Source organism: Setaria italica, chromosome IX (assembly GCF_000263155.2).
Source record: "Setaria italica strain Yugu1 chromosome IX, Setaria_italica_v2.0, whole genome shotgun sequence".
Classification (NCBI taxonomy): domain Eukaryota; kingdom Viridiplantae; phylum Streptophyta; class Magnoliopsida; order Poales; family Poaceae; genus Setaria; species Setaria italica.
In genome coordinates this window covers 2,909,005-2,930,018 of record NC_028458.1, presented here as the reverse complement: position 1 = coordinate 2,930,018, position 21,014 = coordinate 2,909,005, and the positions used below count along the sequence as shown (strand labels likewise).

The window sequence follows — 21,014 nt, the reverse complement described above, 5'->3', positions numbered from 1 at the left end:
AATTTTGTACCTTGTGTAACTCGACTTTTGCAAATTGTGCGTGAGCGGCGAGGGCTTATATGTAATACTTGAAAAATGCGTGTGCATTTTTGTCACCAACGTGCAGATATTTTCTTGGGGCGAAAGATGGTCGAATCATGATCGATTCGAACTCCTATCTGGCGGTCAACGGGGGGAAGGCCAGGCAAATTCTTCACGGTTTTGCAAGCGTTTTACTCAAATTTATGCAATTTTGTCCGTGTTCATTCATTTCGTTGATGATTCGTCAGTTGGGCATGGCACAATCAAAAGAACTCGATTCCTAAGCGGCTAAGCACAATCAGACAATTATGCAGAGGCGCATTCACTGTTTTTTTAAAGCATTCCACAATTGGGAAAGGTTTTAGGATAAACCTATTTGGTAAATTGGTGCTGCAGAAGTTGCCAGTATCTTCAGGTGTGCACCACCAGGAAAAAAAAACTTCTCCCTTTAGTCTCCAGACGTTAAGCATGTCTAACAAGTAGTGTTTGTTGATGTTAGCAGCAGCCAAAGGGACAGCTGCAATCTTGTATAAAAGAAATCCGGAGGAATCTCAAATGTTTTTATCAGAAAAGTTCTGATTATAGCAGCTAAACATCAAGTGATAACAGATGCTACAATGTTGACAGATTACCAACCATGCTCCCTATCAATGTGTGAACTACAACTACAATGTATAAACTACATGGCGTGAAGTTGGAAGGTAAGCCCCTTTCCTGAATTTGATTCGATAGATGCAGCTCGACAGGTCAAAAAAATGCCACTGTGACTCCACAGTCATCCTTGTATGGTAACCTTGGACTAATCTTGTCTTTTCTGTAAGAAAGCATTCTTGTGAGACTACAAGATGCTCCTGAACACAATCATGGTGAGGCATACCGCATACTTGAACAGAGTCTTTGACTTCCCTTGCAGTATTTTCACTAAACTCTTTTCCTTTCGGCAACAATCACCAAAAAAGGGCAACTGAAAAAAATGGGCTCCCACCAATAGAGCACAAATTTACACAACTTTATCCAAACTCAATGCCTAATTGCCGGACTTCTTGAATAGGATTGGGAGACAAACTGTTCTCATCTTTCATCTCAATGACGATGGTGTCAGAGTTGATGATCACTCTACATGGTCCAAGATACCCTCCATTAACAAGTTCGCAGTTTTCATACAGACCTTCAGCTGGTGGCATATTCAACATGCAGGAATTAGGGAATACAATCTTTTTCCTTTCATGAAAGCACTTTTGGTTAACCATTAGCACAAGACGGTGTTTCCTCCCGAGTAATTCAGAGACGTATTCCATGTCACCCATAGCCAACGCATGTCGGACACGGCTGGAAGAAACCTGTCCCTTATCACTTGAATTTATAGCAGCTGCAACTCCATTATGAGCTCTTTTTGCTGTGTCCATGACAGAGCGTACAATGAATGCACTTAAACCAAATTCCTCACATAGTTTCACTAACTCAGCTGCATCACCGGATGCTTTATAACCAAATCTATAATTTTCACCTGTCATTGTAAAAGAAGAAATATATTATTGAAGGGGCACGATGGTGAAGCACAATACAGCACCTGCAGGAGAAAATAAAATGCATGTACCTGCCACGACACCTTTTATTCTAAGATCCTTTGATAACCTTTCAACAAACTGTCGTGGAGACAGGGACCTGACCTTTGAAAACTCAACTTGGTATTCAAGAGGTACCACATTCCTACAGTAAGGAGCCCAGGATGAAAGGACTCGCTTGCGATCACACTGAGCAACTATAGGAGGCCTGTACAGAAGGAAATAGTCATGTGAAGCTCTCCCTGATTTGGGGTTAATGATTGCCAAAGAGAAGTCTCTAAAGGGAAGCTAGGAAAGTTTTCGTGCAGGCCCACCTATATGTCCAGCCAAGTACTTCGGCCATTCCCACGAAAGAAAGAAGAAAAGGAGTCCCTGCTTTAGAAGCATGCATTGCCAATTCCCGATGGCCAACGTGAAGGGCGTCAAACTTTCCCAGGGCGACTATGCCACCTAAAATGTGTATGGAATATGAGAGAAGCTTATACGTAACAGAAAGGGACCAATAACAGAAGTGTGTAACAAAATCTCATAACTACAAGAACAAAAGAACATGTGGTCTAGTTCTAAAGAAAAGAACATGTGATCTAGCCATATAACAACAGCGAGGGGCAATAGAGACAATATAACTTCAACTGCAAGGAGCAACAAAACGGACTAAACAAACACTGCGACTTTCACTACAGAGACCTGAAACTTTGACCAAGTGGTTGCCTTCTACTTCAGTTTTTTTTTATCATATTTAATTTGTACCATATGCGCCATGTCCTATGCCATTCCATAGTATAAATATGCTATTATGATGTACCATTTCTAGACTTGCCTTCCCAAAATGGACCAAGTTGCAGATACTGATATCTGCACACACAGAAAGGAGAAAAAATATTGCAACAAAAATCTAAAAATGTCTACATTTACTTTAGACCAAGTGAGTGTAAAACTGTCAAGTTGATCTTTTGCAACATATGGCCTAAAATATGCATATTTACCTTGCAGGTGTTCGAATCTAGAACTGGCAGGCACCAATATTCAAGTAAAGGATAAAAAAGCACCACATGCCAATCCACAGACCATGACTAATGAATAAGTTCCCCAATTGTTGTCGAGTGTTTCAGTGGGATCTGGCTGAGAATGTTTCTACAAATCTTAGAATAATATGTTTTACTTACTTTTAGGGCTAAATTTGCTAAGTTTATTCTACTTTGATGTACTGAAATGGTAGAAATGAGTAAATCTGTAAGCTTTATGTTCTATGGACTGCGAACAGTATAAGACAAAATACAAAATCAATTCCGGCTCAAGCCCAAACTCAAGTCGTTGGAAGTTGGAACCAACACCTGGAAGGCCTCATTTGTTTCTTTTCTGCATGTGAAGCAGAGATGCTCCTTCATGCATCTTCCATCACTATATCCAGGCGTCTCCAATGCAGTAACAAACATCCTAGAAGCCCATACATACCCAAAGTCCCAACTCCAAACTCAGGCGTGCTTCAGTCAGCATAGAACATAAGTAATGATGGACTAAGCAATGGTTTTATTGGTTTACTCAAGGATATGTACCACACAAAAAAGGGTGAGTGATACGAGGAGGCACTTCACATAATACCTCTAGGGCTTTGGAAGGAGACAATTAGAGGAAGAAATGTAGTGGTTGATCAATATAGCATGAGAATGAGAGATATATCATAGTCATAAAGATGGTTACACAGATGGCATGCAACCTTCTCTGAAGTATACAAAACTCCAAATTGTCCTTTAGATAAAGTTTGCTATGACTTCAATACTGGCCTCATATAAAATCTAAGCATGTTTAGCATTTTTATTAGCAAAGCATAAAGTGTATCTTATTATCTTTAATTATGAGTGCGCAGTTACTAGCAGAACAGTTTTACCTGAAATAAGCCGATAACCACCTTATAGAGGTGCATGATTTCAATTCTGTTTATAAATCAAAGTAGCATTTTGGAACTTGGATGGTACAATAGATTGTCCACATAAACTTACCAAGCACACAATCTTGATCTTCTCCACAATCTATTAGGAGCTTGTCATTAACTAAATCATCATTTTTCTGTCTGACCCCTGAGTGTCCAGATGAACTGAAGGTCTTAATTGAAATCCTACTCTGCCCCTTCTTCATGTCTAGATGCCTGTTTTGACTGAAGTAACATAAGTGTGTCGCCAAAATCTCAAAGCTAATAAAGATTTAAGACTAAAAACAGTTAGTTTTAATAAACAAATTCAGAACCTGTGCTAATGTACACCAAAAAAATTACTTTCATTTTGATAAGAAAGTAGAAATCATAGTGCTAAAGGAGGATACATGTATCTTTACATGCCTACAAATTTTGAGTCTTAAGCAATTGATAGATTCGTTAGTCATTCCATACTCCAATTTGGACCAAGGATCTTATATAAAGTTCAAATTAGTAAATATAAATGATAGCTAACTTCTAGGGCTCCGCAGGTTGCATCGTAAACAATTAGGGAAACAGTAAAACCTTATGTGGTCTGTACACAAAATATGGTGGTTCTATCTTTTTTCTCTCTCTCTCAAACACGCAGGAGAACTCGTGTCATTGTATTAATAGAAGGAAACAGTCTGAATACATGCCGATTCCATGGCTGGGATTAGTTATTTGTTACATTCGCACCCTTTCAAGATCTGAACTACCCTATTACAGCCTTTAATGCAAGAGAGGCTTTCTAATGCCTTTGCCCCAGCCATTATCCACAGGGTTGCCTGTTCGATAACTTCCTGCAGCAGCAGATATGGCTGCTGTACCTTTTTTCCAAACCCCTTTTGCCCGCACGGTTGCAATCCGCACCTCCCTTTGGTTGATTTTGACATGCAGCCTAGCTTGGCCGATAGATCCTAGGTGATAGAATTTAACCCAGCGGGTTCCGTAGCAATACGACACATCTCACACACATAACGTAACGCTTACTACATCATAGATTCCAACCTCCCATCACAGAATCATGTACAAGCTAACTTCAACTCCTTACATTAAATCCAAAATTATAGTTTGTCGCCTACTAGAAAGTCAAAGCACAGAAATTCGTTGCCTTTGAAAAGCGTTAGTATGGCTCATAAACCCTAGTAACAAGCCACATAGAACTTAACCCCTCAAATATGACCGGCATTCGGATCCCCAGTCTTGAATATCCCAAGCTTCTCATCATGTTCCAGTATATATAGAAATGCTCTAACGGAACAGTCCTTTCAAATATGATTGCAAATAAGAAGGTGCTATCGACTGCCCCCGACGCTCAACGGAACAGTCCTTTCGTCGAACAGCTAGCAAGCGCGGGCACCATTTTCAGTACCTGGCGCTGACAGCAACAGAGATGAAAGGCGGAGCTGCAACGACGACAAGAACAGGAGGCAGCTCATCACCTGAAGCGGAACGCGGGCGGCAGGATGGGGCGGGGAGGCCCGGGCGGGCCGCGGCGGGGGCAGCGGAGGAGCGGCGGCCACTGGGGCGCCGGGGACGGGGAGGGAGAAGGGGAGCGGAGGGCGCAGGCGAGCGCCGCGGCGGCGGCGCCCCTCTCCATCCCACTCCCACCCACCACGCGCGGAGGGCGCCGCCTTCCTGTTCCTTTTCGCCGTGGGGAGCTTGGCGGGCCGCGTCGTCGTCTTCTCCGCCGCTTGCTCGCTGCTGTGGCGGGTGGCGGCAGCCTGACCGGCCGCTGCCCGTTAGATGAGGTGCGGTTCGCACATCCCGTGTCGCCGTCTAGGCCGCGGGGTCAGGACGGGGGCGTGCGATGCGCGAGCAGGTTCCAGTGTGCCACGCACCAGGCACCAGGCACCAGGCACCAGGCCAGGCAGGGACGGGGAGAGTGGGGGACGGGCCACGTCGCGTTTGGCAGGGAACGAGTCGAACTATCGAGTTCATAGGTCATCATACGTGATTCATGTGCAAACTATGGCCTGGTTTGGTTTATGCTGTTTATTTTTAAGCACTCATCACATCGATGTTTAGATACTAATTAGAAGTTTTAAACGCAGACTATTTATAAAATCCACTACATAAGCGGAGGCTAAACGGCGAGACGAATCTATTAAGTCTAATTAGTTCATAATTTGACAATGTGTTGCTACAGTAAATATTTGCTAATGATGGATTAATTAGGCTTAATAGATTCATCTCGCCGTTTAGCCTCCACTTATGTAATGGGTTTTATAAATAGTCTACGTTTAATACTCCTAATTAGTATCTAAACATTCGATGTGACACGTGCTAAAAATAAGTAAACGGAACCAAACAGCCCCTATGCCATTTTGATTTAGATTTTCTGAAAGACAACTTGGATTATCTAAGCACTCTTCTTATAATGACTGAAAATAGAAAAAAGATTTGTTCAACCAATGTGAACTGCTCAAAATCCTTCCTTGTTTTTTCCAGATCGCAAGAAGCTCGGTGAAATACATCTAATGGAGGCATCCCCGAAAAAATAAAATCCACAAAAAGAATTGTGAACAAATGTTATGATGTGACGTTAGAGTTCTTCTAGGGAGGGGAGTTGCGCTATGCGGCCCTGAAGGGAGGTTTCTTGTAGCAATCTTTTTTTGAGTAGAAGGCAGGCTTGTAGTGTGGCTAGAGACAGTGGTAGATGGTAACCCAGAGCGAACTGCTTCGATAAAAAAAGAAAGATATAGAATTGTAATGAGAGAAGATGAAAGGATATAGACTTTAGGAAAGGAAAAAAAATAGACAGGTGTAATATAGCATATTCGTAACTGATTAATTATGTGTAAAAAGTTAATTTATTTCTTTGGACATAGCTATCGTATGCTACTAGGTGAACCGCCCATATTGTTGCAGGGATTTGTAGAATAGTATTAGGTGAGATATGGTTGAATAAATAATACGGAGCGGTTGATGTACGAGGAGTAAGAGAGTCTTATGTGCACCGTGTACGTATCTCTTTGGTTACTCATGGTTCTTTTCGGCAATCCTAGTGCATGAACAAATATATGGTGCTGCATGCAACCAGTCATGAAGAAGAAAGCAACGCCACCATGTACATACTTGTTGACACGGGGGATCGCGTGAGCTTCAACGCACACGCACGGCCGAGGCAAAAGCATCTTCGAACCTCCTTCCTCGCGTCCCCACGTCGACGTCGTCAACTCTTAACACTCCTCAGTGGGCCGTCCTTTCGCCAATTCGCCTTGTCATCCGAAAGCCCAACCTTTCAAAAATTGGCCGAACCCAACAACATCTACGTGAAGCCCATAACAGGCCTCCTATTCTCTCCCAACCATAAACCCTAGCCCAACAAAACCTCCGGTCTCATCATCGCCGCCGTGAAGCCCCCAGTTCCCACGGTTCCCCCACGACGCCGGCGATGGGCAAGCGGAAGCAGCGCGGCGGCGGCGGCGGAGAACCCGCCGGGGAAGGCGAAGCGGCCACAGGCGGCACTGGAGGTGGGCACAGCCCGTCCACCGTGTTCGTCTCCAACCTGCCCTATACCTTCAAGTCCTCCGATGTAAGCGCGCGCTGCCGAATGCCCCAACTGCTACCTTCATCTGCGGTTGTAGCTCGGAATTGAGCGTTCCGTTGTTGTGCAGCTCGAGGCGGTGTTTAGCGAGGTCGGCCCGGTGCGGCGTTGCTTCATGGTTGCGGAGAAAGGTGAGCTGGAGAAATTCGGATGCTGTTTAGTCGGGAGTGATATCACGCTGATTGGGATTGGCTAGTTATGCTTATCCTGCTACGGTTTTACTGCAGGATCGGAGACGAGTCGAGGCTTTGGGTTCGTGCAATTGTAAGTTCATTCAGAAATCCATGCTCTAACACTTTTGTTAGAATCTATAAAGTGTTTTATTGTTAGCAAAGTTGTTGACAATAGAGGCATAGAGCATAATTCAACATTCACTTGGCCAAAATGACCAAATGATATAAACTTACCATATACCTTGATGCCTGTTCCAATACTTGACTACTTGTCATGATTGTTCACGCTTAACTGTGCTGATGCTAATAACATTTTTCTTGACACTGTTAAGCATTGTTTTGGTTAACGTAATGTGTTACCATTGGTACCAGCGCAACTGTTCAAGATGCTGAGCGAGCTATTCAACAAAAGAATGGATTTCCTGTTGCTGGTAGGAAAATCAGAGTTAAGCTAGCAATAAATCGTGCCCCACTGAAGGAACGCTTGCAAAAGAAAGAGAATAGTAAGGCTCTATTCGTTACAATTTGTTGCCACTGAAGTTCAATACAGAGTGAATCTGATGGTCTTGTGTTCTTCTCTTGTGAGCAGTACAAGCAAAGGACTCTGATGCAAAAGATGAAGCAGATGATACTTCTGCTACTGTAAAGCATAAGGAGAGTTCCATTAAGGCAGATTCAGGTTTTAATGGAAACTATTTTTCTTGTTGTGTATTTATTCCGTTGTTAATATTCCTCAATACCAATACAATATGCTATGTTGGACCAGAGAAACCACAGCTGTTGGCAAAGGATGCTATGGTATCAAAGGAAGCTTCCATTGGTGACAGCGATAAAGTGAAAAGTTCTGAAAAGCAAAGGTTTGTACCGGAATATTTTACTTTAAGAAGTCATTGCCTAAATCTAATTCATCATATTTTATGTAAAATTTGCCTATATTATCGTCGACTCATTCTTAGTATTTCCTTGTTGCCATAGATGGATGATTTGGTAGTATGTAATGCTTAATTATAATTTTGTTAAGGATGTTCTGTTTTTTCTTCCCTTTGGATTGACTGGCAATTTTAATCTTGTTGCTATAAAGGGTTGCAAAAACGGTGATTTTTGGTGGTCTGCCAGACTTTGCCATGGCCAGTGAGGTTTTCCGTCAAGCTGGAGAGATTGGTCCGGTTGTATCTGTAAACTATCCACTTCCCAAAGAGGAAATGGAACTCCATGGTATGCTATTTTCATGTTTACATTTTTTATTTTAGTTTAATCATGTAAATTGTATTTATGTGTTGTAATTTCTCGGTGGAAGTACTTTAAATTAATTCTGCAACAGTCATTGAGAGCTGCATAATTATTGGTTTCTTGTTTGGCTTGAGTGATGATACCGATCTAACCTGGCAGCATCAAATGATCTATTTCTTATGTTTGTACATTGATTACATCCATATATGTGAATGGTGATGTTACTGTTTTTCTTTTGAGTTAGTTTTCAGCATATACTATATTTGACATTTCCTGGAGGCTCTTTTGACCCATTACTTGTTGCTTTAATGTTTCAATGGGAAAATTTAAAAACTCTTGCACTGTACATGACAGTTTCAGTCCTACCTCCCTTCTTGCTACTTGACCAAGCACCTACTGTTATTCACTTATTCTTGCTTACTGCAGCTAGCATGTGTAGTAAGATGCCTAACCATAAAATGTGACTGCAATTCCCTGCAGGACTTGCTCGAGATGGATGCACATCAGATGCAGCAGCTGTACTCTTTGCAAGTGTCAAATCGGCTTGGGATTCTGTTGTCCGCCTACATCGTAAGGAAGTCAAGGGAGCAATTGTTTGGGCTCGCCAACTTGGAGGAGAGGTGACTTAATAGCTAGTCGTATTCCTATTATGCAATTAATATGTTTTGTTTCCTGCAATCGTTTAAATGTACTCATTTCCGAATTTGTTTGTATTTGAATGCCATCTGCATACACTTACTCCTAGTACTAGAATGTTTGTTACGACATACTAAAGAACATTTCGAAGTGCTTTAATGAGCAATGGATTTAGATTCCAAATTTTGTCTGTCTCAAGAAATCCTGTCAACACCTCATACAGTAATATATCACAAATGTTCAGAATCTAATTTTCAAATAAATTAGTCTGCTACAGTCCTGCATAAGTCTTATTCATTTAAGTAGTATTCTTTTTGTTGCTTAGTAGAATATTACAGGTTAGCGAATTAAGAAGTATCTGTGGTTTTATGTTACTAGGTAATATAATGTTGGGAGGTTTAATAATGGGTGTTGACGGTAAATAGTTGATAATGATGAATCATCAAGTGTTAATAGATTAAAAGATAAAGTATGCTTTCTCTTTAAATAAGATGCTCCCAGATATTGTATTCATGGCTGCTGACTAAATCCGTGCTAGTAAGACTTGGCATGAATTAACAGAAAAATCTAGTTTTTTTTTATTGATTTTGTTTCCTCTGGTTATCTGTAGAACCACCGCTACCCTTTCCTCATTTGCTTGCAAGTGCCTGAAAGTTGCTTTCTTTATATTTTAGGGTTCAAAGATCAGGAAATGGCGAGTGATTGTCAGGAACCTGCCATTCAAGGTGCTCGATTAAGTGGCTGTTCTTCCAATCTGTTTTTTTTCTTTTCTCTATAGCAGATAAGCTAAAATGTGTGTATATCGCTGCAGATTACAGAAAAGGAGATAATGGATATGTTCAGTTCAGCAGGGTTTGTCTGGGATGTGTCTATTCCTCATAAGTCTGATGAGGGGTATGTTAATTTTCCATTGAATCCTTTGTTCCTTAAGTGAATTAATAAAACTTGCAAGATATGATAGCTTGATTATATTTACTCTTTAATTTAATAGGTTATCAAAAGGCTTTGCTTTTGTATCATTCACACGGAAGCAGGATGCAGAAAATGTATGGTCAGTGCCCTATTCAGTAAGAGTACAAAAATGCATTTAAAATTTCTAATCATCATGAATTTTTCTGAATCAGGCTATAAAAAATATTAATGGAAAAGTTGTAGCTAAGAGACCGGTGGCTGTTGATTGGGCTGTTCCAAAAAAAGTATACACTGTTGCGGCAAAATCAGGTGCCGAGGATAATGGTAAATACAAAGTTTCCTTTATCTTCACTCTTCTTTTTCATTCCTCAAGTCATTTGTTTATCAAGTGCACAAAATTAAAGAGTTCTCTCATAGCTAATGCAAGATTTATGTCACATGAATGATTATGAATGGCTTACCATGTGCCTTTCACATTTGTGTAACCAAATATTCGATATTGCACTCTTTATGTCATCTCAATTATTATATTTGCTCTGTATTTTTCTTAGTTTACTATTTGGGAGCCACATCTCATGTATGTGTTGTATTTCCAGAGCTTGCGAATGTACCTGACGATGGCAGTGATGATGACACCTCTGAAGAGAACCTTGTTGGAGAAGATGATAGCTCTGAACTTGATCAGGAGATTTCTAATCGTCCATCTGAGGATGATTTCAAAACTGAAGTAGATATTTCTAGAAAAGTTCTTGAAAATTTGATCAAGTCATCAGAGAAGTCTGAACCATCTGGTGTTGACGGTTCAGATATTGATACTGACACTGAAACAGAAAATGACACTCCAGAAAAGAAGAAACCTGAGTCACCTGTAGCTGGCAAGTCGGCTAAGTCGAAACGTGTAACAGATGCAAAAATCACTGATCCTGCTTCCAAACCTGATAAAAAGGATACAGACCTGGATAGGACTATATTCATCAGCAACCTTCCTTTTGATATAAGTAACGAGGAGGTAACAAAGCGCTTCTCAGTTTTTGGGAAGGTTGAATCTTTCTTCCCGGTTCTTCATAAACTCACAAAGTATGTTTGACCATCATGTTTATCCATCTTTATCTTAAGTTATATATCAACCAGTGAACATTCACTTGGCATTCTTGTTGATGCTAACAGTTTTTGTGCTGTCTATGCAGGAGACCTAGAGGTACTGGTTTCCTGAAGTTTTCTACTGCAGAGGCAGCTGATGCAGCAGTTTCTGCCGCCAATGCTGCTCCTGGCTTAGGTATATTTATGAAGAGTAGGGCACTTAATGTTATGAAAGCAATGGACAAGGAGTCGGCTCACAAAAAGGCACTTGACAAGGCAAAAACTGAGGTTGAGGATAGACGGAATCTGTACTTGGCCAAGGCAAGTTCTTCAGCATTTCATTTTGCATGTGAATTGTAGCGAGTCTCGTCCATTATTATGTTACTGAAAGTTTGGTCCTCAAGCAGGAGGGTGAAATACTTGCTGGAACACCAGCTGCTGAAGGTGTGTCAGATGCTGACATGAATAAACGTAACTGGTAAGAGCTTATCCTTATTCTTCATCATTTCTTATTCTAGCTAGTATGTGTTTATTTTTTCTGTTGATAATGTGTTCCATACCTGTTGTTTCCATATTCTTTTTGCAACTTGTCAGAATCAGGTTACCAGGCCATTGGCAAATACTACCTCCGTTCGTTTATATATAACGCCGGCTTGCTCAAAATTAAGCTGATCAACGTCATATATAAATGAACAGAGGGAGTATGTGTTTATTCCTTCTAGTAAATGATTTTCACATTTTTGGATGCTATATTCATGCTTGGAAGGGAACTGCACTTCTTTTTGTTACATACATTAAAAAACTTTTATATTTGCAACCATAGCTGCTGACATCATTTGGCTTACATATTCTGTCAATGAATCAATGATAATTCTTTTCCCTGATATACTTGCTACCCTAGCTAATGGCAAATATTTGGTCATATATTACATTGATGATCTGACAGTATCTTTTTTATTTGTCTGTTTTAGGTTGGCTAGAAGGAAAGCGGAGATGCTTCAGTCTCCAAAGTTTCACGTGTCCAAAACAAGGCTTATCATCTACAATTTGCCTAAGACTATGACCATTAATGATGTAAAGAAGCTTTGCAGAGAAGCAGTCATTTCTCGTGCTACCAGACAAAATCCTGTCATCCGGAAGGTTTCATGGAGTTCCTTTTGTTTAGTTTCTTCTCTCATTTTTGCTATGTGCGTTTTGTGATGCTGATGCCAATACATTTTTTGAGCAGGTAAATATCCTGAAGAATGAAAAGAAAGGGGTACAGAAACATTCGCGTGGTGTAGCCTTTGTTGATTTTCAAGAACATGAGCACGCTCTTGTCGCTCTAAGAGTTCTAAACAACAACCCTGGTACTCTCCGCTCTTGAATAGTTACTGCAGTCATGTTGTGTTAATTGCTCTGTCTCCCTGTTGCAACTTTTGTTGTCTTTCAATTAATTGATTTTGTCTATTTAGTAATCCTTATGTTGCCACCGTCCTTAAGTTTTGTATTGGGTATACAGCACACTTGGACCAGGGTTGCTGCCAATATTTTGCACTGGAGAAATGATAGATCATCACCGTGCCTGTCTTATCATACTGTTACTATCTTTGGTCTTTTTTACAAACATATTGGCTGTTTGCTTCTATTTTTTTCATAAAGCCATCCCCTACATGGTAATTGGTAGTGAACTGACTTAGTTCCAGTTATAATTTATTAGTGTTTTCGTTCTCTGCAGAAACCTTTGGTGCAGAACGGCGTCCAATTGTGGAGTTTGCTCTTGAGGATGTTGAAAAGGTTAGGCTTCAGAAGATTCGAATGGAACGCAATCGGAAGTCAGCAGCAGAAGCTGCAGAAGATCAGCAGAGTCCTTCAGGGGATCAACCTGCAGGCGATGGCAGTCATGCAGGTAGCAGAAGGACATTCAGAAAAGGTAACAAGCAGAGATCACATGATAGACCATCTAAACCATCCGATTCTGGCGAAGGGCCTGCCAAGGATCCTGTTGCTGGAGATCAAAGTGCTGTGGAAGGTGTAAGAAAGGGAAGACCTGCAAAGAGATCAAGGAAGTCAAATGAGGGTACCGTTTTGGCAGATCGAGATCGAAAAGATGCAACCCCAATTGCTGCTGGGAATGTAAGTTTTTTTTAAAAAAAACAAAAATCTTTCCTGAATATACACCTTATTAAGTTCTCCAGTTTTACTGCAGTAAAGTGATGTTAAATGGTTACCTATTTCATTTGATGCAGCAAGCTGTGTCGAGCGAGCATGATCAATCAGTTGCTCCCAAGAAAAGGAAAAACAGAAAAGACGGCCAGACAGAGCAAAAGAGAGGAAAGGCTACAAAAAGGACAAGGAAAGAACCTACCGGGGAAGGAGGCGTCGATAAGTCACTGGTGGAGCAGTATCGTTCCAAATTCTTGCAACATGGCGTGAGCAAAACCAAAGCGTAGTTTAGTGGGATTGCTGTTGGAGTGCAGCACGGTGATTTGAACCAGCGTGTCGAAGGCTACGTTTCCAAAGAGCACGCCTCCACAAACCTTTTTAACCCCTTCCGGGTATGCCAAAATTTTGGTTGTAATGTTGTGATCGTCTTGGTCGATCTGTACCCTGGATGATATTGACTGATATTTGTCGAGGAATCTATTTACAGCCGTATGAGTCAGCTTTCCTATTCTGGGATGCTAGATCCAGTGACTAACAAAAAAGCTGTGATGCACTTCTGATGGAAGCTTTGCAGGAAACGATGAGTGGATTCTGATTGCTTATCACGTGACCCGTTTCTGATTGCGTGTTAAGGGAGAGGTGACGTCGTTCTTGATGGGCATTCTTCTCGCACGAGTGTGCTGCCTCAGCTGCGTGTTCCTTGTGGGCGTGGTGTTTGCTACATCAGATCGCTCTGTAAAATCGTGACCTACGAGAAAGGTGATCCATTGCGACAAAATGGGTAGCTGTTGGATAGCAACAGTTTTCTGACACCGCGTCTGCCTAGTCGGACTTCTTTGAATTTCTGTGCACCATTTTTCGCCGTGGAGCGCTTTCGACGCTCGGGTGTGTGGTGGCACTGGATTGCTTGATGTTGTTACGGAAATGACCAAAGAAATTGTTTAGCCAAAGCATTTAGCACATCGACTGTGAACACAATATCAGAGTTACTCGTCATTGATTGTGTAACACCAGGAGAGTACTAGTAGTTAGCCGGGAGAATCTTCAAAACTTCATCGTACAGCGTTGCGTGCGCGCAACTGCCAGGTTTAAACTGGAAGAAAATGACATGTCGGAGTCGGAGACCCAATGTTCGACAGTACTACGCGGTCTATCCTAGTCGTACGTTGGCGTGCTCGGAGCGACTGCTGCCCATGTCCAAAACGTGTTCCTTTTTTTTTTCTTTTCTTAATTAAAGACGAGCTCTGAGCTAGCAATAGCACTGATCAGTGATCATTCATCAGCGTATGCAACGGTCACATCAGCGAGTGCTGAATATGCAAATACTCCGTATCAAGTACGGAGTAGCTTTTGTTGTTGTGCGACACGCCGACACCTTATGCCAAACTGACTGGCCAATGCTTCCTCGCTAAGTCACTTGGCCGTCGGCGGGGAGCTCGGCTGATGCGCCGCCCATCTCGCGTACGAGCCTATCCCAAATCACAAGCCAAGAACTGACTCCTCTCGTTGCCCGTGTGCCACCGCGTAACTGTTGAGTGCACGGCTGCCGCACCCTGAATATCCGATGCACACCCGAGCAGGATGCCGGTTGCCGGGCCATGTTCCAGTCGACCGGTCGGCTGCCAGGCCCCACTGCGCAGGAGTAGATCTCGGCATCTCGCTCGCAGGCCTCCAGGTCAAACCAAACTCGCCAGGCGCCGCCGCATCAGAGGATCTACAGGACCTCACGTGCCTCTCCCCGTACTCCACGACGAGCCAACGACAACGACAAATACCGCGTGAAAGTTGAAAGGAGACGCGCCGAAGAAACTGACAGGAAACCGAAAGAAAAAAAAAACAAAAAACCTTGCCAGGATGGGCAACCGCGCGGGATTGGTAAACGAAACCCCGCGCGCCCCCATTTCCGCGAACCGCCAGGTCGGCACCCGACGTGCCCCCGCCGCCGCCCTGCCGAACGGGTCAAAACCCCCCGTCCCTCCCCGGGCTCCACACGCCCGCGTCTTCATTAACGCCGCCCCAGAACAACTAGCCAAGCCACCCGTCCTCCTCGTCACCGGTCAGTCACCCCATCCCACCGGCCACACCAACCTCTTCTCCTCCCCTCCCAGTAAACCCCCATCGAGAGATCGATCCCCCCCCGGCGATGGAGCTGTTCGCGCGGGCGAAGGTGGTGCGGCTCAAGAGCCACCACGACAAGTTCCTGTACGCGGACGAGGACGAGGTGCACGTCACGCAGGACCGGAACGGCGCGTCCCCGAACGCGCGGTGGAGCGTCGAGGCCGTGCCGCAGGCCCCCGGCGTCGTCCGCCTCCGGAGCCGCTACGGCCGCTACCTCACCGCCTCCAACGAGCCGTTCCTGCTCGGCATGACGGGGCGGAAGGTGCTGCAGACGGCCCCCGCGCGCCCGGACTCGTCGGTGGAGTGGGAGCCCGTGCGGGACGGCTTCCAGACGCGCCTCAAGACGCGGTACGGACACTTCCTCCGCGCCAACGGGGGGCTCCCACCGTGGCGGAACTCCGTCACCCACGACGTGCCGCACCGCACCGCCACGCAGGACTGGGTGCTCTGGGACGTCGAGGTCGTGCAGGTACTCACGCCGGGGCCCGAGCGCGCGGAATCCGCGCCCGTCAAGATGCCGGACTCGCCGCCCGCGCCGGAGATCCGCGACCCGCCGCCGCCGCGGCACCGGCCCTCCAAGTCGTACGCCGCGCCCCCGCCGCCACCGCCCACGCTGGAGCCCGAGGCGGTGGAGGCGCGGCCGGCGCCAAGGCTCTCGAAGCTCGAGGTCAGTGGCCAAATTGCTTTCGTGCGTTGATTGAATTGCCTTGTGCCTGACGGCGTGTACCTAGCATTGTTTGTGATGGCGTCTTGACAAAGGCATTGACTCTGGCATCGTTCCGCTGTGCTTACCGCTCGCTTGGTCTAGTTTTTAGGCGTAGTAGCTCTGTTTTTCGTACTGGCAGACTGAAAAGTGAAATGCATTGGTGATTTTCAGAAACTTTAAAATCGTGGTGAGGGAGGATGCTTTTTTCACAAGACACAGCGAGTAGCTATGAATCTATGGATTTCACGCTGCTGATCTCGATCTGTTTTCTTTGTCCAAGTGACAATGCTGTAAAAACTCGTTTCTCATTTGAGAATTTTGCCTTCAATTTTGTAGGATTGGACTAGTTCTATATCTACCGTATAGGCTAGATTCTTTAAATTCCTCCAGACTGCTGTCGAGAGATTGCAAGCAATGTCCATTGTGGTATTCATTGTCCATCTTGAACAATTTATCCGACCTGTTTGTTGAATCACAATAGCAAAACTACCTGCATCATATAGTCCATGGACCATGGCACTGCTTAGCTTCTTGATGAATTGGATTGGTTAGTTTCCTTATGTTGTCAAACCAACATATAGTCACTTTGGTTAGCCTACAGTAGTTCTGTACAATTGGCCTGAACTGCATAGCATCTTAGTTGGTCTTTAAATGTTCAGAATTCCTTTCTTCTATGGCATGCTACTTCTCGGCTTTAGTTGGTTCAGAATAAGAGTCGACATTGAATTTTTTTTCATATTTCCAGTCCTCCGATTCTTTCTCCGCTCCCTTGCACAAGGTAGAGGGACGTGCCATCCATTACCACATTGCTGATGATCTGGGCAACGTGGATGATGGCACAGAGGGACACTCATTTACATTTAATGGCAGCAACTTGGAGGAGCTCGCCAACAAGTTGCAGGAGAAGACGGGTATGGATGACCTCATCATATGCACACGCAGCCCTATCAATGGGAAGCTCACTCCTCTCCGCCTGCAACTGCCACCGAACAATGCAGCAATGCATATTGTGCTCGTCCAGGAGTCCTCAAAAGGTCAGCTCACCGCTCCTTATTTTCACCATGTCTAACTGTCTGTTTCTTCTCAAATACTTGCTTTGGCATTGAATAAATATAGTTGCTATCATTTTGGTCTTATGGAGCCTGACTGGCTAGTTGTTGAAGCACGATAACCTGTATTGTTTTTTTAGATGGAATCTGCAGCCATGGTCCAATGGCCCCCTGTTCTCTGTGTTTTTTAACCAACAACCACCCCCTGTTCCCATCTTATTCTTGCATTGCTAACTGATAAGCAGAAGCAATTAGATATTTTCAAGTTGTGCCGACCTTAAAAAACAACTGCTAATTTTAGCAAGCAACCACCCCTGTCATGATGTTTTTTTTTTCGAGAACATGCAGGAGAGCTGTGCATCTTTGTATTAAGAAGAATATAATTGTTACAACACGGTCCTTTGCGGTCGCTGCACACACGCATATTACATTACTAGAGGACTATACAGCATAAGATTCAACCGGGTGACTGGGGCTATCTTATTTGCCCTATGCTCTCATGATGTCAATCACCACTTTAAAGAGTTTTTTGCGGAGAGTGAATATCCACATAACTAATTTACAATGCTGTAGCATCTTCTTTAGGCCTTGTTCGGTTAATCCCCTCACCAAGGGGATTGAGGGGGATTGGAGGGGATTGAAGGGGATTTTAACTTGTAGGGGATTTAATCCCTCCCAACCCCCTTCAATCCTCTTCAATCCCCCTCTAACCGAACAAGCCCTTAATGGATTTGTAAGAAAGGTCCATATGCTCAATATAGTTGATTCTTTCTACCATAAGTCAATTCAACATACAAAGCAAGTACTAAGCATGGGATTATTTTGGCCTAATTTCACTTCGACATCTAATATGTCTCAACCTACTTAATATATCACCCTCAATTTACTATAGCAGTTGCGGAATCCTTCCATCTATCTGGTGGTATGCTTGACACTAACCTTATTTCTTGAGAACGAAACAGCGAGAAATAAACCAGTGCATGCCTGAGATTTTTCATATCACGAATTGCACTCTGTTATTTAATGTGACCACAAATTACTCATGTTAAATGGCGTTAAGTCCAGCAGACACTTCTTCCAGTTAATGTACTGAAAAGCGAAGATGGTTTGTCTTGGTTTAAACAAGATGGTATTATTCTGTCAGTGACAAACAAAATACAGTGTCTAGTGACAATGCACTGAGCATGACTATTGTTGGTCCCATCATGATATTCTCATGCCTCATGGGTTTGTGATGCATTGTCATGATATGCTCATGTCTCATGGGTTTCTGATGCATCGTAAATGGTTAGTAGTAACTATCCACCATGTCCTTTATGGCAGACCATGTGCAGAATCTTCGTTCAATCAAACCAACCCAATTCATACAGATATCTAGTTATAATATTGTAACCAGAGATGTGATTTTGAACTGTTAAATCTGATTTGGTCGTTCGAAAGTCTTCACATAAAAGCCATCTCCTAACAGATTTCTCTTTGGTTCATTGTACCATTGCTTGTTAGAATCATTGACCAGATTGTGCAACTACTGATCCTGTTGTTGCTACAACTCACCAACTGTCAACTGACCATTCTTCTTTTCTGTTGTAAATTTCAGTGGCAAAGACATTCCCATGGCCATATGGTTCATAGATCATAATATTTTTTTTGGTGAAGATGGCGCCTTGAGTTTTGATGGATTGCGCATCTACATCAGTCGATCCACTCATGCTAGTTCTGCAGCTGCAGTGGGTACCAGTACCACGAGCAACTACTGCTGAGCTTATGCCTCCATCAGGGGTCTGTCTCATTGTTGCACATGTACAAAGCGTTATAGTAGCTTTAAACCAACGGAGATTGATTGTGAAATCCGGAGGAGAGATGTTTGATTAATTTTATAGACGAGAGTTTGACCCTGGACCCGTATATCTTCGATTTTAAATTTAGTTGTTGGAGAGAATTTCTAATCTCTGCGGACTCAAGCATTAGCCGGCTCGTTCCTCCCCCAGTTGGATCCTGCCAGTATGTATATTCTCGGATCAATATATTTTGAACCATCTGTCGTTGACTTTGGGGGCGAGGCAGATTGTTTTTTTTTTTGTTGAGTTTGTGTCAACAGGTTGAGTGTCGATAGCATAGATAGCGATGGACATGGATAAAGAAGGAATGCCGCAAGCCTGCAGCCATGAGCCGCTGAAATACGCGTCACGGGGAGAGGACAGGTGTTTTGGTTGGATCATGCTTTTGGCATTGCTGCGTCATCGGATCGGATCGGATCGGATCGGATGCATCCATTCGATGCGGAATGGAACGAAGCAGCTTTCTGACGATGGATATGCAGGCGGTTCCTACTTGAGCACCAATTTCTTGGTCAAATTCTAGGCACTGGCCCAGGATCTCTAACCTGCAGTACAAGGTTTCTGACGACAAATGAGTCCTGAACTCCTGAAATACGAACTTGTATAGCCTGAAGTCACCTACACGAATTTCGTACTCTTTTTTTAGAGAGGATCGTACGCATCTTGTGGTGCGGGGTAATGGTGGGATCCGTCGGTGTGTTCCATGTTCCAGATGGAACGGGCCTTCCGCTAAAAAAAAAAGATGGAATGGGCCTCATCACTACACTAGGCAGGATACGGCCTTGCTCGCTGCTTTGCGACCGAGACAGGTAACCGAAGGCGCGTCGTCGCAAAGTGTGTGCCGCCTTTGCTTTCCAGTCTCTGCTCTGTTTCCCCTCCCATCTCCTTTCGCTGCGCTGCCCGTCAAAAGAATAGCACGCCGCGCCGACTCGAGACTGGATTAGCAGTTGCAAGCTGCAGAAACGTTGTGGATGGAGCACGCCGAGGTTTTAACAGCGGCTGCTGCTGCAACTTTGCCAGACCAGACTTGCACCGGATCCTCCTCGGTCCCAGATCGCCGTTGGTACTAGTCCAACGGAAATGCTCTCTTCGTCAAAGAAAAAAAAGAAAGAAAAGATTTTTTTCTCTTCCTAAAATAAAGATGGAAATGCTTTCTCCCTTTTTGCTAGAAGATGGATATTCTCTCATTAAAATAGGAAAGGGAAAGCTACAGCTTGCGGTGGACCTGGACATGGAAGCCGGTCAACGCAACATGCCAGCCGGGCCGACTACCCGAGCACCAGTCCCAGTCAAAGAATGAAAGAAAGCTTTGGCACGGAACGCCATAAACTAACCATCCACGTAGCCGACCTGTCCGGTGCGTGCCATCGACTCGATCTCCTATTCTCCTCCTGACCTCCTCCCACCAGGTCTTGGCACAAGTACTCTCCTCCTCCTGCTGCACCTGAACCTCTACTACACCATTATAATGACTTGACTTGACCGTCACAGACAGCTAATCACCCACTAATCCTCGTCGGGCGACAGTTATTACAATTTGCAAGAACTATCAGCTCACGTCCGTCGCGCTGCATTTTAGCACCTCGTCAAGCGAGTCGCTGTTCGAAATGATGGCTCGATCGGGTCGCCGTCGGCGAACATGCGGGGGGCGGGCGGCAAAGGCGGTCACGTCACGTCACGTCACGCCCGCCCGCCTGGCCGCCCTTGGCGAGGCGGCATGCCGTATTGCGCTGCCCACTATGGTGAATTGGTGATGGATGCCGGCTGCGTCGCCGAGTTAGGCCGTGTTTAGTTGGGGAATTTGGGAGGTGCCAAATTACTGTTACAGTACTGTAGCACACTGTAGCGTTTCGTTTGTATTTGTAAATTATTGTCCAAATATTGACTAATTAGGCTCAAAAGATTCGTCTCGCAAAGTACAACAAAACTGTGCAATTAGTTTTTAATTTCATCTACATTTAGTACTCCATGCATGTACCGCAAGTTTGATGTGATGGGGAATCTTCTTTTTGCATAGTGTTAAAGTTGGGAGTTGGG

General features: G+C 44.0%; 3 protein-coding genes across 4 annotated transcripts; 2 read left to right on the top strand and 1 right to left on the bottom strand.

Moving 5' to 3' along the window:
* Window positions 1-506: 506 nt before the first annotated feature.
* Window positions 507-5,297, bottom strand: LOC101755660 (FAD synthetase, chloroplastic). Of its 2 annotated transcripts, none has more exons than XM_022823354.1 (5): window positions 4,983-5,297; window positions 3,587-3,741; window positions 1,901-2,036; window positions 1,619-1,794; window positions 507-1,528 (listed from the first exon to the last, which is right to left on the bottom strand). In XM_022823354.1, exons 1-5 carry the CDS (start codon window positions 5,138-5,140, stop codon window positions 1,032-1,034), a joined length of 1,122 nt encoding a protein of 373 aa, XP_022679089.1. In that variant the 5' UTR covers window positions 5,141-5,297; the 3' UTR covers window positions 507-1,031. The 2 variants fall into 2 exon arrangements, with proteins under 2 accessions (XP_022679089.1, XP_004981397.1); XM_004981340.3 differs by having other exon boundaries at window positions 3,587-3,732.
* Window positions 5,298-6,860: 1,563 nt separating this feature from the next.
* On the top strand, window positions 6,861-13,787 carry LOC101755250 (RNA-binding protein 28). The gene is made up of 19 exons (XM_004981339.3): window positions 6,861-7,078; window positions 7,161-7,221; window positions 7,318-7,354; window positions 7,636-7,766; window positions 7,853-7,942; window positions 8,030-8,120; window positions 8,345-8,478; window positions 8,974-9,113; window positions 9,804-9,854; window positions 9,941-10,023; window positions 10,121-10,175; window positions 10,254-10,365; window positions 10,638-11,118; window positions 11,229-11,442; window positions 11,529-11,599; window positions 12,093-12,261; window positions 12,350-12,470; window positions 12,839-13,236; window positions 13,350-13,787. The coding sequence occupies exons 1-19, from the start codon at window positions 6,938-6,940 to the stop codon at window positions 13,551-13,553; spliced, it is 2,784 nt and encodes a 927-aa protein (XP_004981396.1). The 5' UTR covers window positions 6,861-6,937; the 3' UTR covers window positions 13,554-13,787.
* A 1,420-nt stretch (window positions 13,788-15,207) lies between these two features.
* Window positions 15,208-19,215, top strand: LOC101754849. Its single transcript, XM_004981338.3, has 3 exons — window positions 15,208-16,051; window positions 16,836-17,124; window positions 18,737-19,215. Exons 1-3 carry the CDS (start codon window positions 15,410-15,412, stop codon window positions 18,769-18,771), a joined length of 966 nt encoding a protein of 321 aa, XP_004981395.1. The 5' UTR covers window positions 15,208-15,409; the 3' UTR covers window positions 18,772-19,215.
* Window positions 19,216-21,014: the final 1,799 nt, after the last annotated feature.